At 39.0% G+C, this 13414-nt stretch overlaps 2 protein-coding genes and 1 non-coding gene across 9 annotated transcripts in view; all 3 read right to left on the bottom strand.

The window, feature by feature from the left end:
• Nucleotides 1–4654: 4654 nt before the first annotated feature.
• Nucleotides 4655–7168, bottom strand: LOC112151922. The gene is made up of 5 exons (XM_036212131.1): nucleotides 7028–7168; nucleotides 6158–6949; nucleotides 5816–6073; nucleotides 4917–5076; nucleotides 4655–4840 (listed from the first exon to the last, which is right to left on the bottom strand). The coding sequence occupies exons 2-5, from the start codon at nucleotides 6577–6579 to the stop codon at nucleotides 4655–4657; spliced, it is 1026 nt and encodes a 341-aa protein (XP_036068024.1). The 5' UTR covers nucleotides 6580–6949; nucleotides 7028–7168.
• Nucleotides 7169–9395: 2227 nt separating this feature from the next.
• Nucleotides 9396–9514, bottom strand: LOC112152945. Its single transcript, XR_002920415.1, has one exon. It is a non-coding gene; the product is annotated as a 5S ribosomal RNA (ribosomal RNA).
• Nucleotides 9515–11929: 2415 nt separating this feature from the next.
• The window catches only part of lamb4 (laminin, beta 4), a 133101-nt gene continuing 131616 nt past the window's right edge, over nucleotides 11930–13414 (bottom strand). For all 7 annotated transcript variants that reach the window (XM_036212259.1, XM_036212257.1, XM_036212263.1 and 4 more), the window contains one exon: nucleotides 11930–12971. In XM_036212259.1, coding sequence (XP_036068152.1) covers nucleotides 12832–12971 — 140 coding nt within the window. In that variant the 3' untranslated portion in view covers nucleotides 11930–12831. The remainder of the gene's footprint in view (nucleotides 12972–13414) is intronic.

The raw sequence follows: 13414 nt of genomic DNA, 5'->3' as shown, positions 1-13414 counted from the left end.
CTTTCTGGTTTTGACAGTTGAACCCAATGAGCCTCTTGTTCTATTCTCACAACCAGAAACTTTATTTTCCTCTAAGAACATGATTTTGTTGTTACTGGCAAGATTTTAATACAAAATATTGGGAAACTCAAAAGAGAATATAGAGATGTAGGAGGTGGCATAGCAGGTCCAAGGATGTTGTGCTGGTTTTAAGTAATAAAATAAGTTATTTTCTTAGACATTTGTATTCTCTATAATTATGTTTAATTTTAAAAAGAAAAAAAAAAGTATATGATATGCAACTTGCTGGAAGCAGGAGGAGAGAGGCTGCATTGCAGGTCCAGCTGATGATGTACAACACAGAGTTGGTCTTGGCACGTTAGGACAGTAAACCGTTGAATAGACATAAAAATGAGAGGTTGTCTTCTGAGATCTCCACAACAGGACATGATTTAAAGTTTAACTTCTGATGAAAATGTCAGAGCAAATTATGTGTTCTTGAAAGCGAGCCAAAAATCCACAGAAACACGAGTTTGAGCCCCGCCTGCAACCTTTGGCTTTTATCGTTTTGGTTTTATTCTAATTGTCTTTGAATTGTTATGAAATTAGAAGACACACATTAAGCTAATTCTGTTGTTTGCCAAGGATTCTGCATTATTTTCCTACATTGTTTCTTTGTAATAAGTGTGTGTCTGAAAGCCTTTTTCTTTTCTGCTTTCAGTCTCTGTTCTAAACACTTTTTAATGATTGAAGAGCATGTTTAAGAGAAAAAAGATATCACCAAGATTTTTTTTAAATAAAAGAAACACTCAAGCAGGTTGTTTTTCTTTTTTTAATAACGTCAACAAAAAATATTTTAATTGTGCTTAAATTAGAACAGTAGAACTATCTACACACAAGCATAAATAAATATATCACAGATTTTCTGTTTTCTATTAAACTAACCCTTCCAGAGAGCTCTTTGCAAATCTTCATTGATTTCAAGGTGTTCAAAAGGACCTTGAGATCTTCAGTCTAGCGCTCTCCCAGCTGAGCTAAAGCTGGGGAACAATTGTCTGTATATGATGGGGAAGAAGAAGGAAGAGAGGGAGGGGTCGAGAATGGGAGGGAGATTGAGGGAGGTAATGCGGAGCTCCGAGTTCGAATCCCACTCATTGCAAAAGTAATTGAATTGGCTCTGCATAGTTAAAAGGAGGAAAAAAAAAATTAAGATGATGAATGATTGAATTGTATTTTTTTGTTTCTATTTTTAGATTTTTGGTATCTCTATTTATTTTGCAGGTTGTTCATGTATTAGTAAAGATTTAATTTGTCAGATTCAAAACTGAAAAATAACAGCCTCAAAGATTAATAAACTTCAAAAGAAAATCTCAATCAAAATGACAGGAAAAAAAAAATCTTTCATGTTTTCAAATGCATTTATTAAATCAAAGCAAAGATTTTTAACAACTCTACACAAANATGCGGAGCTCCGAGTTCGAATCCCACTCATTGCAAAAGTCATTGAATTGGCTTTGCGTAGTTAAAAGGAGGAAAAAAAGTTTTAAGATGATGAATGTTTGAATTGTATTTTTTTGTTTCGATTTTTATATTTTTGGTATCTCTATTTATTTTGCAGGTTGTTTACGTATTAGTAAAGATTTAATTTGTCAGATTCAAAACTGAAAAATAACAGCCTCAAAGATGATAAACTTCAAAAGAAAATCTCAATCAAAATGACAGGAAAAAAAATCTTTCATGTTTTCAAAGGCATTTATTAAATCAAAGCAAAGATTTTTAACAACTCTACACAAATTTGAATTTAAATGAACGGAAATTTTCTCTCAAACATACACATTTCTAAAATTTAAGAAATATTTAAATAAAATGTCATAATTTCACAAAGAGAAAGACCGAAAAAACAATTTTCCATGAAATACAATAATTTCTTCATCCTTTTAGCCACTTCTTCTTTTTCAGGGTCTCCTTGCTGGGACTGTATTTTTCCATTGTACTTACTATAAAAGGTAATTAACTTTATTAAAAGAAAATATTTCCCAAGGACACAAAATCAAAATCTCTTAATGGTATTAAAGGAATGTATTTAACAAAAACAGTACTTTTTAGCATTTAGATAGATAGATAGATAGACCTTTATTGTCATTATCACAAGGANAATTTATTTTCCTTGAACATGAAAAATCTAGAAATATTTAAGAGATATATTTAAACAAATGTATCAAGAGACAAAGTAATAAAAATACTCACATAAAATATAATTATTTCCTCATCCTTTGTAGCCACTGCTCTTTTGTCAGGGTCTCTTTGTTGGGACAGTATATTTTGCCTTTGTACTGACTATGACCAGTCTCCTGAGTCCGAAACTGACCACAGGTCCGACAGGTGTTCGATGATACAGTCCTGACGTATTTGCGTTTTTCCTGTGATGCTTCAGTGGAAGATTGGCTTGAAGAAGAAGCGGTTATTGCAGCTGGCGCAGTGACAGAAGGCATCACATTTACCCGAACTGGCATAATTCCTGTCGGACACAGTAGCATTGTTGCAGCTGGTTTTGGTTGAAGTGGCAACAATCTTGATCCTGTTGTTGCTTGTGTAACTTGCTCCTGTAGGTTTACTGACTCTGTCACAGTAGCTGCAGGTTTCAGAGGGCGTAACTTCGTTTTTGCCTGCCCAGCTGTGTTTGGGGGTAAATTATAACTGTGATGTTGCTGATGGGGACGCGGCAAAAGATGTTGCTGTGGTCTTGCAGGTAGCAATTGTTTAGTGGAAACTGGCCTTGCGGGTGGAAGTTGAATCCCTTGGAGAAGCACAGAAACTTCTTGCCCTTTCAGGCGGCGGTTGTGCCACTGCACAAGGGTCGTCTGGTTGACTTCCACCAGCTGCAGAGTTGTTTGCTGCATGACAGTTCCATTGCCTAATATTAACTGACGAATCTTTTTGTAGTCCTGAAGGATGAGTGACCACCTTGACAAATTTTGTTGTCCTTTTTTCTGAGGGTTCTTGTATATGTGACATAACCGGATGAAAATTGCCTCAACCAGACGACAGCAGTCTGGCCATTGTGCTGGAGAGCCACTTCAGCCAAGCACACATCTCTTAGTACTCTCTACGCCAGGTGTAAAGACCGCCTTTTTCTTTGGTGATCTAAAGCGGCCCGTCAATAGCCTCTCTTGATGACGTGCTGCATAGACAACTCTCTCCTTGTCAAACTGTTCCAGGTTTTGCCACAGAGCAACAATTGTGCTTGATTGTTGATTTGTTAAAGTCATTCCTGCTTGTGTGCGCAGCTCTACCAGATATTCTGCCAGTTCGTCAACACGATTGATGCCAGGGATGTTGTGTTGGTCCACAGCCTGAGTAAAAAGAGCAAATTAAAGAAAACTTTTCTGACACAAGGGCTCTAAAACAGCAAATTTCTGAATTACAAGTCAAAACAAAAATGTCTTACCATTTCTAGCCATGAGCAGGATGGCCTCTGGACATCAATAGATGGAGACTCGAGAGCCGAGGCTGGAGGATGGAGTGCAGAGGCTGGAGGCTGCAGGGCCGAGACAGGAGGCTACAGGGCTGAGGCTGGAGGATGCAGGCCTGAGACTGGAGGATGGAGTGCAGAGGCTGGAGGATGGAGTGCAGAGGCTGGAGGCTGCAGGGCTGAGGCTGGAGGCTGGAGTGCAGAGGCTGGAGGCTGCAGGGCTGAGACTGGATGCTGCAGGGCTGAGGCTGGAGGATGGAGTGCAGAGGCTGGAGGCTGCAGGGACGAGACTGGAGGATGGAGTGCAGAGGCTGGAGGATGGAGTGCAGAGGCTGAAGGCTGCAGAGCTGGATCGTTGCTGTGGGAGAGGAAGCTTTCCGAAGTTGTCATGGAAACTCCAAGATCAGCGAGAGGGCTCTCTTCTCCCATTAGTTCCTCGAATCCTTCATCTGTGGACTCTGCAACATCTAGCTCCTCCAGCAGCTGGGATGTCTCCTCGGCATCTGGGTCAATCTCTTGCAGAGGATTATTACTTTGTCTCATGAGATATTGAATCCCGATTAACTCCCCTATGAAAATATAAACAAATAATTTTATATAAAACATAGTTATCAAATGTGGTTAAAATGGTTTGTATTTCTAGATTTACCTGTGTATTTTGCTGGTGGTTCAAACCCAGGCAACAGTTTTTTGCCAAAAACATTTTCATACTGTGAATTGGCAGAGTGCATGAGATCTCCAGTGTATGTCCGCAATCCCAATGAGTCTCCGGATGCCGCAGCAGCTCTGTCTTTGTTCCAGCGGTGCAGCCCTTCCAGCAGGTAAATTTGGAAATTTAAGCTATTTGCGCTGTTGCCTAAAAAATAACAAAAATATTTGTGTGAGGATATTTTGATAATTGTAGTTTATTGTATGCTTACAATAGAAGGCTAACTGTCATTCCTGATCTAACTGGATCTTAACACAAACCTGGAATGAATCGATTCAGATGGCAGTGAAACGACTCCAAAGACGTTGACCCTCTGGCGCACCTGAAGGTCTTGAGTGACAGTCCTCCTTTAGTGAGACTTCCTGTCTCTGTGTAAAGTGGCACTCCAGGAGGATCCTGGATGCAACTCACATGACGTTTTTGAACGTCCCAAATGTGCTGCATCCTAACTGCATCAAGGAGAGGAACACCTAGAGCATCATTCCCTTTGTCACTCATGAGCTCCGTGAAAAGCTGTTCAAGGAGGTGTATGGTTGTCTCCTCTCCACGTGTTTCTCTCCTATAGTGCAGCGCAAGCTCCTCCTTTGTAATGTGGCGGTCCACCTCTCTTTCTGTTGGTACAGGCCATCCTTGTTGTACCAGTTCTGCCCGCTTAGCCTTTTTGAGCTCCGAAATGTCTCCTGCATCCCATTCGAAAATACAGGCTGACAAACGCGCCATGAACGTGGGGTATAGCTGATGTGCATCAGTTGTTACCCCAACTGCCAGGCGGCGCATAAAATGCCAGATGTCCAAACGGATGATCAGGTTAGGCCACTGGTTGAACCTGGCTTGAAGTTTTGTTGCTCCAGCCTCTTTGCAACAGCCACAATCAACATAAAGGGCAACTGGAGGTGCCACAACGGCTGCCTCGAAACTAAAAAATTAAAGAGCAAACAAAGAAAATTACATTTTGGGAAAAAAATTACTTTTTATTTTTTTAGGATGTATTTTTGCTCCAAAAGATACATTTTAACAAATGTATCAGATATGAATAGCTTGTAATAGCTACTTGCATGAAAGTGATATAAAAAATACTAATAATATTGTTTTGAATAGGAGCTGAATGAAATTATTTTAGTATTCATAGGTTCATATATTTTTATTAGGAATATAATTTTAACCTAGCACTAAAACTTTGTTTTGTTTTTAATGTAATATTGTATTGTTATTGCTTTCTGCACGTAAAAAAGGGGATTGCTTTTTAAATGTTACCATACAAGTGTGATTATACAAATGTTGAAAGACAAATAAAAGACTATACTATTTCTTTACAGACAGTTGTTTCTTTTAAACTTTGAAATAAAGTGTCTTGGTACCTGTTCATCACCCCTGTTGCCATGTGATCCAAAGCAGGACCCTCGCCAGCAGTTAGCACACTGATTAGCACCTGACCCAGCTCATTGCCAATGGAGGTGAGCCATTGGGCCGTGCCTTTGGCAGATCCACTCAGCTTCTTAGTGATCTAAAAATACAGTCAGTTACCAGGAAATATTTTCTCATCAACAGTCAAAGCTTCAAATGCAGAAATTCAAAGTTTCCTAAACTTTCTGGTGGAATCCATTTTTAAAATGGATCCATATGTTGATGTTATGTTGGCTTTGATGTCCTCAAACCTGTTAAGGATGTCCCGGCTGTACACAACAAGAAGCCACTTGTAGCTGGGCATGACTGGGGGGTTTGGTGGTTCTTGAAAGTGTAGGGGCAGCAGGCTTTGAGAGGCCATGAATGCAGCACATTCAGATGTGTAACGGGAAACTCGCTGCAGCCACTCCTCACTATGATTTTGCTTTAGCTGGGCAATTAGTCTTGCTGAACTATTTCCCAAGCCTCGCTCTCGAAGGAGACGAATCACTCTGATGTCGCAGGCGTACCTTGGGAGAAAATGGGGAAAAGGGAAAATGTAGTCTAATACTTTTTGACATTAGACAAGAAGTATCTGATAAAATGTATTGTACCTCCTTGTAAGGATAACTCTGAATTCGGAGCGATGTGGAAGATCTAGCTGTTGCAAGATCTGCTGGCCCCAAGACAGGTAGCTGGTTCTGCACTTGGTGCAGATGAGAGTCTCCGTAACCAGGTTATAATATCTGTCAATATCAATAACCTGCCGTACCCTCCTGTGTAGACCTCCGCTAGAAAGCTGATGCTGAGTGCATGTAGGGTTAGTGCACAGCAGCCGGACTTTCCACAGCCTGTATGGCATCCACAGCAGGAGTGAGTGGGAGAAGAATCTGTGGGGTGTTGGGGCCTGATTGTAAACCAGCACAGGCGGAGGAGGATGATACCACAGCTGAAGGTTGTCGCGGAGCTCCAGCCTGCCACTGGCACCAACTCTGAATAGCGTTGATGACACCCACCTATGGTCCTCTTGTGGCATTGTTTTTGGCCACAGCAAAGGCAGTTCAGCTGGATCGTCTGACTGAAAGGGGGCCTGTTATGGTAAAAGACACACACACGGGAAAGCTTAAATAAGATACCAAAAATTCAGAGCTTTTAATTATGTAAAAATTAATAGCTATATTCCACAAAAAAAATAAAATTACCAGATTCTTTGTGACAGAAATATCTGGTGCTAGAGAAGCAGGAGCAGAAGCAGTTTTTTTGATGGATTTTGTTGCAGGTGGTGGAGCCAGAAAGAAATCAGGCGACGAAGAAATGGTTTGTTGAAGTCGTGGTGACTGGTGACCATGGTGATGAGCAGTTGAAGTGGTGGCTACAGCTGAATCTGGCACTTCCTGTGCCTGCAGCTATATTGTTATTGGAAGTTTTTTTGTTATTTCAAAATGTGACATATGACTGGACAGCCTTATCAATGTTTATATTACCTGCAGAGATCTCCGAGGGACATTCAGATTTGGTTTTGCAGCCATGACATGTTTGCCACCAAATTTTGACCTTTCAAACTAAAAGGAAACATGGATCTTACATTAATAAAAAAATATTCTGATGAGGTCAAAACTTTGCATCTCCCAAAAAATAAGCTTGAGAATTTGTGGTCAGTCATACCATTGACAGAGACAGTTTGACACTTTTTGTGGGACTGGGGTTCACATCAGAACTAATGCTGGGTTTAGCAGTTGTAGAAGATGGGACTGCAGAAACTGTATGAGGTGTCTCAGTAGAAGCCTGAAATAAGACACACACACAAACACACATTAGCTGACAAACCAAAGCTAAAAGGCAAAATCCTAAGTAACACAAACTAAAATAAACACAAGAAAAAGCAAGCTATGTATAGCTCAGCACCTTTTTTAAAGGTAAATCATATAAACTGACAGAAAAAATGGCCAAATGTCGTGATTTTTTTTTTTTTTTTTTACCACAGATGAAGTTTCCGAAGTTGTAGAGGTAGATGGAGTGCTTGACTGGAAACAAGAAGTACTTATTAATGGACAAGCAACCAAGGAAGAAAACATATATTGTAAATATATAAAATTGTACAAACAACAAAAGAAATATTGTACAATTCAGTGCATCTGCATAATGGCTTAACATTTTAATACCTTTTGAGTGTGAAAGCTGCACACACACTTCTGTGGTTCAGTGGTCAGTGTTCTCTGACCTCTCAGCTGCATATAACACTTCTCTATCTGTAAAAGGAAAATTACTTCGCTTTGATAACCACAAAATGTACTCAACAAATTCTAATAGATGGTCTAATGCATTAACAATAAAAAAAAGACAATTTGTGTGATTTCAATTTTGTTTATTTACCTTGCTATAGAGGTCATGCCATCTTTTCTGCCTTGGTGCAGGTCTGTTACCTGCACTTGCAGGCCACATCCCTGTAGATGCAAATGTTCTCAGGCGAGACATCCATTCTGAGTCCTCCATTGCCTTGTGGCTCTTTCTGGATGCCATTGTCTGTAAAAATAAACATGAAAAAAAAATGTAAGTATGATATACAGTCAGTCTTATATGTAGAACACTGTATGGTCACATTTTAGCGCTCTAAAATGCGAGTGAATAACTTAAAAGGTGAATCTAGTGGACAAGTAGCAAACATAGCAACAAAAAAGGACAAAGGGAGACAATGTATTGTTTTCAACCAGCTTTACATAAAATTTATTTATCACATTAAATGTTGTGACAACACTGATATTATATGCAATTACAATCTGATAAAAAATGGAACAACTAAACATCAAAGATCAAAAGCCATGTAATAGAAGGAATTTAATTTAAAAAAAAAAGGTTTTCTATTTGTTTGCTGATCTCAGTGCTGCTTTCAAAACATTATTATATTCAACAGCTTTGAATAAGTCACGTTTTATACTTGATTACAAAAACAAACCGACCACTTCATATTCAAACATGTGCATTGAAGGCCCTCTGCACCCAAATAAGACGACTGATGAAAATGGCAAGAAGTAAAAAATAATAATGATGATAATAATAATGTCTACATCCCCCCAAATGTTATTTGGCGTTAGTTTTGAGAATTAAACTGTTAAATTATTTTGTGACTGCAGCCGCACAAACAACTACATGGCTTAGAAGACGAAGCTAAAGCTAAAGGACACGCGGCAGACATGGCGACAAGGGGAGACAAAGGAGAACAATGCATTGTTTACAACCAAATTAACGTTGAATGTTTTTTTTTCTCATAGAACGCTGTAATAACACCGATCTTATATGCAATTACAATGTTGTATGAAATGAGCATACATAAACAGCAAAAAATCGAATGGCAAACGCATTATTTAGCTAAAAGAGTAGGGTACCTTAAGGCGATCGTCTTACCTTTCGCCGGTAAAAGTTTTAAATGGCTCTAGGCCATGTACCTGGATGAAAAAAGCCAATCAGCGGCACGTGTGCAGCCACGTTTTCCTTTTTTCCTGCCTCACCCTCTTCATCTGTGTCCTCCTGAATGTGGAGAAAAACCCAGCAGCCCCCCAAACAGCTTTTGAAACGCACACACTTGCAGTAGAAATAGTCCACAACAACAGGTTTTCAATCAAGAAAGTTTCAGCCTCCCAGGGAGTAGGATTAGGCATTTGCACCTTAATGCTGACCGCTCTGACGGTCAATGAGCACATTGGGAGAAGCGTGACAGAATTATCTCTGTATAAAAAAATAAAAAAAAAAAGGAAGAAAGGTATGATTAGAAGAAAAAAAAAGAAGCACAAGTGGACGCGCTGTTGCTTTTTGAAAAGTGTAAGGCTTTCTAGTGGTGGACAGAAAGAGATTGAAAACTTACAGCATCTGGTATTCCCAGGCAGTCTCCTATCCAAGTACTAACCAGACCCAACCCTGCTCAGCTTCAGAGATCAGACGAGATCAGGCGCGCTCAGGGCGGTGTGGCCGTAAGCTGCTAGAAGTGTCAAAACCACGCTATAGCTTTGGAAAGTCCGGAAACACACCTGCTCGCGGCTCTAGGCCATATACCTGGATGAGCAAGCCAATCAGCGGCACAAGGTTCAGCTGTGCAGCCACGTTTTCCTTTTTTCCTGCCTCACCCTCTTCATCTGTGTCCTCCTGAATGTGGAGAAAAACCCAGCAGCCCCCCAAACAGCTTTTGAAACGCACACACTTGCAGTAGAAATAGTCAACAACAACAGGTTGGCTGCTGATTCACATTCAGACGGTCATGGGTTCGAATCCAGCTCAGGAATAGTCCACATTGAATATTTATTTTTACTTTTAGATTTTAGTTTGACATTAAAATAAGGTGAAAAAAAATATTTTAAACACAGACAAATACAATAAATGACAAACTGGTGACATGGGGGGCGTTTGATCCATTTTTGATGCTTTTAAACCATCAACAATGACTTCCTGTTTTCGCAATGCAGAATGTCAGGTTTAAATTTAAGTTTGACATGCGTAACAGATTTCACCACTAGACGGTCAAGTGGTTATGGCTGCTGACTCACATTCAGAAGGTCATGGGTTCGAATCCAGCTCAGGAATAGTCCACATTGAATATTTATTTTTACTTTTATATTTTAGTTTGACCTTAAAACTAGGTGAAAAAAATATTTTAAACACAGACAAATACAATAAATGACAAACTGGTGACACAGGGGGCGTTTGATCCATTTTTGATGCTTTTAAACCATCAACAATGACTTCCTGTTTTTGCAATGCAGAATGTCAGGTTTAAATTTAAGTTTGATATGCATTCCAGATTCCGCCACTAGACGGTCAAGTGGTTATGGCTGCTGACTCACATTCAGAAGCTCATGGGTTCAAATCCGGCTCATTAATAGTCCACATTGAATATTTATTTTTACTTTTAGATTTTAGTTTGGGCTGCACGGTGGCGCAGTGGTTAGCGCTCTTGCCTCACAGCGAGAAGGCCCCGGTTCGACTCCCGGCTGGGACCTTTCTGTGTGGAGTTTGCATGTTCTCCCCGTGCATGCGTGGGTTTTCACCGGGGACTCCGGCTTCCTCCCACCGTCCAAAAACATGCTTCATAGGTTAATTGGTGACTCTAAATTGCCCCTAGGTGTGAATGTGAGAGTGAATGTGTGTGATTGAGGCCCTGAGACAGACTGGCGACCTGTCCAGGGTGTACCCCGCCTTCGCCCTTCAGTAGCCGGGTTAGGCTCCGGCACCCCTGCGGCCCTGAAAGGGAAGAAGCGTCCAAGAAGATGGATGGATGGATGGATTTTAGTTTGACATTAAAACTAGGTGAGAAAAAATATTTTTAGCACAGACAAATACAATAAATGACAAACTGGTGACATGGGGGGGGGCGTTTGATCCATTTTTGATGCTTTTAAACCATCAACAATGACTTCCTGTTTTCCCAATGCAGAATGTCAGGTTTAAATTTAAGTTTGATATGCATTCCAGATTCCGCCACTAGACGGTCAAGTGGTTATGGCTGCTGACTCACACTCAGAAGGTCATGGGTTCGAATCCAGCTCAGGAATAGTCCACATTGCATATTTATTTTTACTTTTAGATTTTAGTTTTACCTTAAAACTAGGTGAAAAAAAATATTTTAAACACAGACAAATACAATAAATGACAAACTGGTGACATGGGGGGCGTTTGATCCATTTTTGATGCTTTTAAACCATCAACAATGACTTCCTGTTTTCGCAATGCAGAATGTCAGGTTTAAATTTAAGTTTGACATGCATTGCATATTCCGCCACTATATGGTCAAGTGGTTATGGCTGCTGACTCACATTCAGAAGGTCATGGGTTCGAATCCGGCTCAGGAATAGTCCACATTGAATATTCATTTTTCTTTTAGATATTAGTTTGACCTTAAAACTAGGTGAAAGAAAACATTTTTTACACAAAAAAATACAATAAATAACAAGCTGGTGACATGGGAGGGGGGATGGGGGGGGGCGTTTGATCCATTTTTGATGCTTTTAAACCATCAACAATGACTTCCTGTTTTCGCAATGCAGAATGTCAGGTTTAAATTTAAGTTTGACATGCATTCCAGATTCCACCACTAGACGGTCAAGTGGTTATGGCTGCTGACTCACATTCAGAAGCTCATGGGTTCGAATCCGGCTCAGGAATAATCCACGTTGAATATTTATTTTTACTTTTAGATTTTAGTTTGACCTTAAAACTAGGTGAAAAAAAATATTTTTAGCACAGACAAATACAATAAATGACAAACTGGTGACACTCGTTCTTTGATTTAAATTTCTGTTATAAATTCACACAACTTCATAAAACCACTATAAGACATTGTTTATCTTTGTTTTTTTAATGCAATGTAATTTAAAGTTTAATTTTTTTTCGATGCTGCATTTATTTGTGTTTATATCTGATTTTTGCTAATTGAAACACTCGAAAAGAGTCTATTAAATGCATGATACAACTATCTCTCCGGCTTTGGTTTTTCTTTGACTATTGTTGATGTTTGATGTGTAAAACAAGTTTATATGTGTGCTCTTTTGAAACTTAATATCATTTTACATTTTTTTGTATTTTACACAATTTATGCAAATGTACTTGCCTCATTGACATATTGTGAACATTATTCAAATCCTTTAAAAACTTTGTGCAGTGTTTACAGTTGGGCAATATTGGTATCAAACTGTTCAGAACGTTCAGGACATTGATGCATAATTTTTTTGTTTTCATACTTTTTATGGGTTTTAGGCAACTAATGCAAATGTTAGCAATTTATGCAAATTAATGCAATTTTAGTACTTTATGCACTTTATATGAGTTATGCAAATATATGCAATTTATAGCAACTGCATTAAGAAAAAAGCATTCACATAGAATTATCGCAGGTAATGCGACTTTTCTAGTTTTGAACTGAAGATGAACCCGTTTCTGACATGAAAGAGATGTGTTCACTACTAGTCCAATAGAGCTGCATAAACATCTGACACGTTTATATAAATAGATTGGTAATTGTGTCATTAAGTTCAAAAATACACCATAGTAACGCTTTTAACTTGTTAACCGGAGTTGAACCCATGTTCATGGCATGAAAGTTAGATGTGTTCACCACTAGGCTAATTGAGCTGTAAAAGAACACTTAATTCGAAAGCCTGGAAAATATGAAAGTTTATTTTTCTAGACAGCTGATCTCACATTTAAAAGTTAACAATATTTTATAGTAATACGTATATTAGCTAGTACTATACATGCTGTACTAGAATTGTAAGGTCTCAGAACTCCAGCCTGGCCCTGTAGCTTATGACGAGCAGGTGCTGTAGGAAACCACCCGCGACAAAATGTCTTGTCGAAGAGAATATACTATCTTCAACAACTGGAACAGTTGAAGTTCTTTCTGTTTCTTCCTGTTCAGCAGCCACTTGATTCTCTGCTCCACATCTGTACAAAGACAATTGCAGGACAGTTTTTTAGCAAACAGACATGCCATAAAGGCACACACAACAAGCAAGCATGCTTTGTTAGAGGATTTAAAAAAAAAAAGAAGATTACACAGATAGAGATTTTTGCAATAAAACTGGAACTTCAACCTACAAGCAAGTTTTAAAAAAATAGGACTTTAAACTTGCATGTCTTGATCATTAATACCATGACAAGAATTGGCAGGCAAGTTTATTTGGAATGTCAAATCTGCAGGTTTATCCCCCTGAAAGAACAACACAAAGGGCTTTGAACCAAATTCAAGAAATTGGGGAAATTTTTCGAAATGCAGAAATAAACCACTTAAAAAAACCTAAATCAGAATGGTGAAACATTCAGGGCATTTCAAAGACATGCTCTTTCAGATTTTTTTTCTACAAAAGTTATTTAAGTTGGACACCAAT

Source organism: Oryzias melastigma, linkage group LG6 (genome assembly GCF_002922805.2).
Source record: "Oryzias melastigma strain HK-1 linkage group LG6, ASM292280v2, whole genome shotgun sequence".
In the NCBI taxonomy this organism is placed as follows: Eukaryota; Metazoa; Chordata; class Actinopteri; order Beloniformes; family Adrianichthyidae; genus Oryzias; species Oryzias melastigma.
The sequence above is the reverse complement of the archived record's forward strand: the minus strand, read 5'-3'. Positions and strand labels throughout refer to the sequence as shown.

What these genes read in the sequence shown, in the direction of transcription:
- LOC112151922 (XM_036212131.1), bottom strand. Translation starts at nt 6,579, where the DNA reads ATGCCACAAGAGGACCATAGGTGGGTGTCATCAACGCTATTCAGAGTT. An exon ending in AGCCGGGACATCCTTAACAG is followed by an intron (nt 5,077 to 5,815) that starts GTTTGAGGACAT and finishes TTAATTTTTTAG; the next exon opens with TTTCGAGGCAGCCGTTGTGG. An exon ending in TGCGCCGCCTGGCAGTTGGG is followed by an intron (nt 4,841 to 4,916) that starts GTAACAACTGAT and finishes AATGGGATGCAG; the next exon opens with GAGACATTTCGGAGCTCAAA.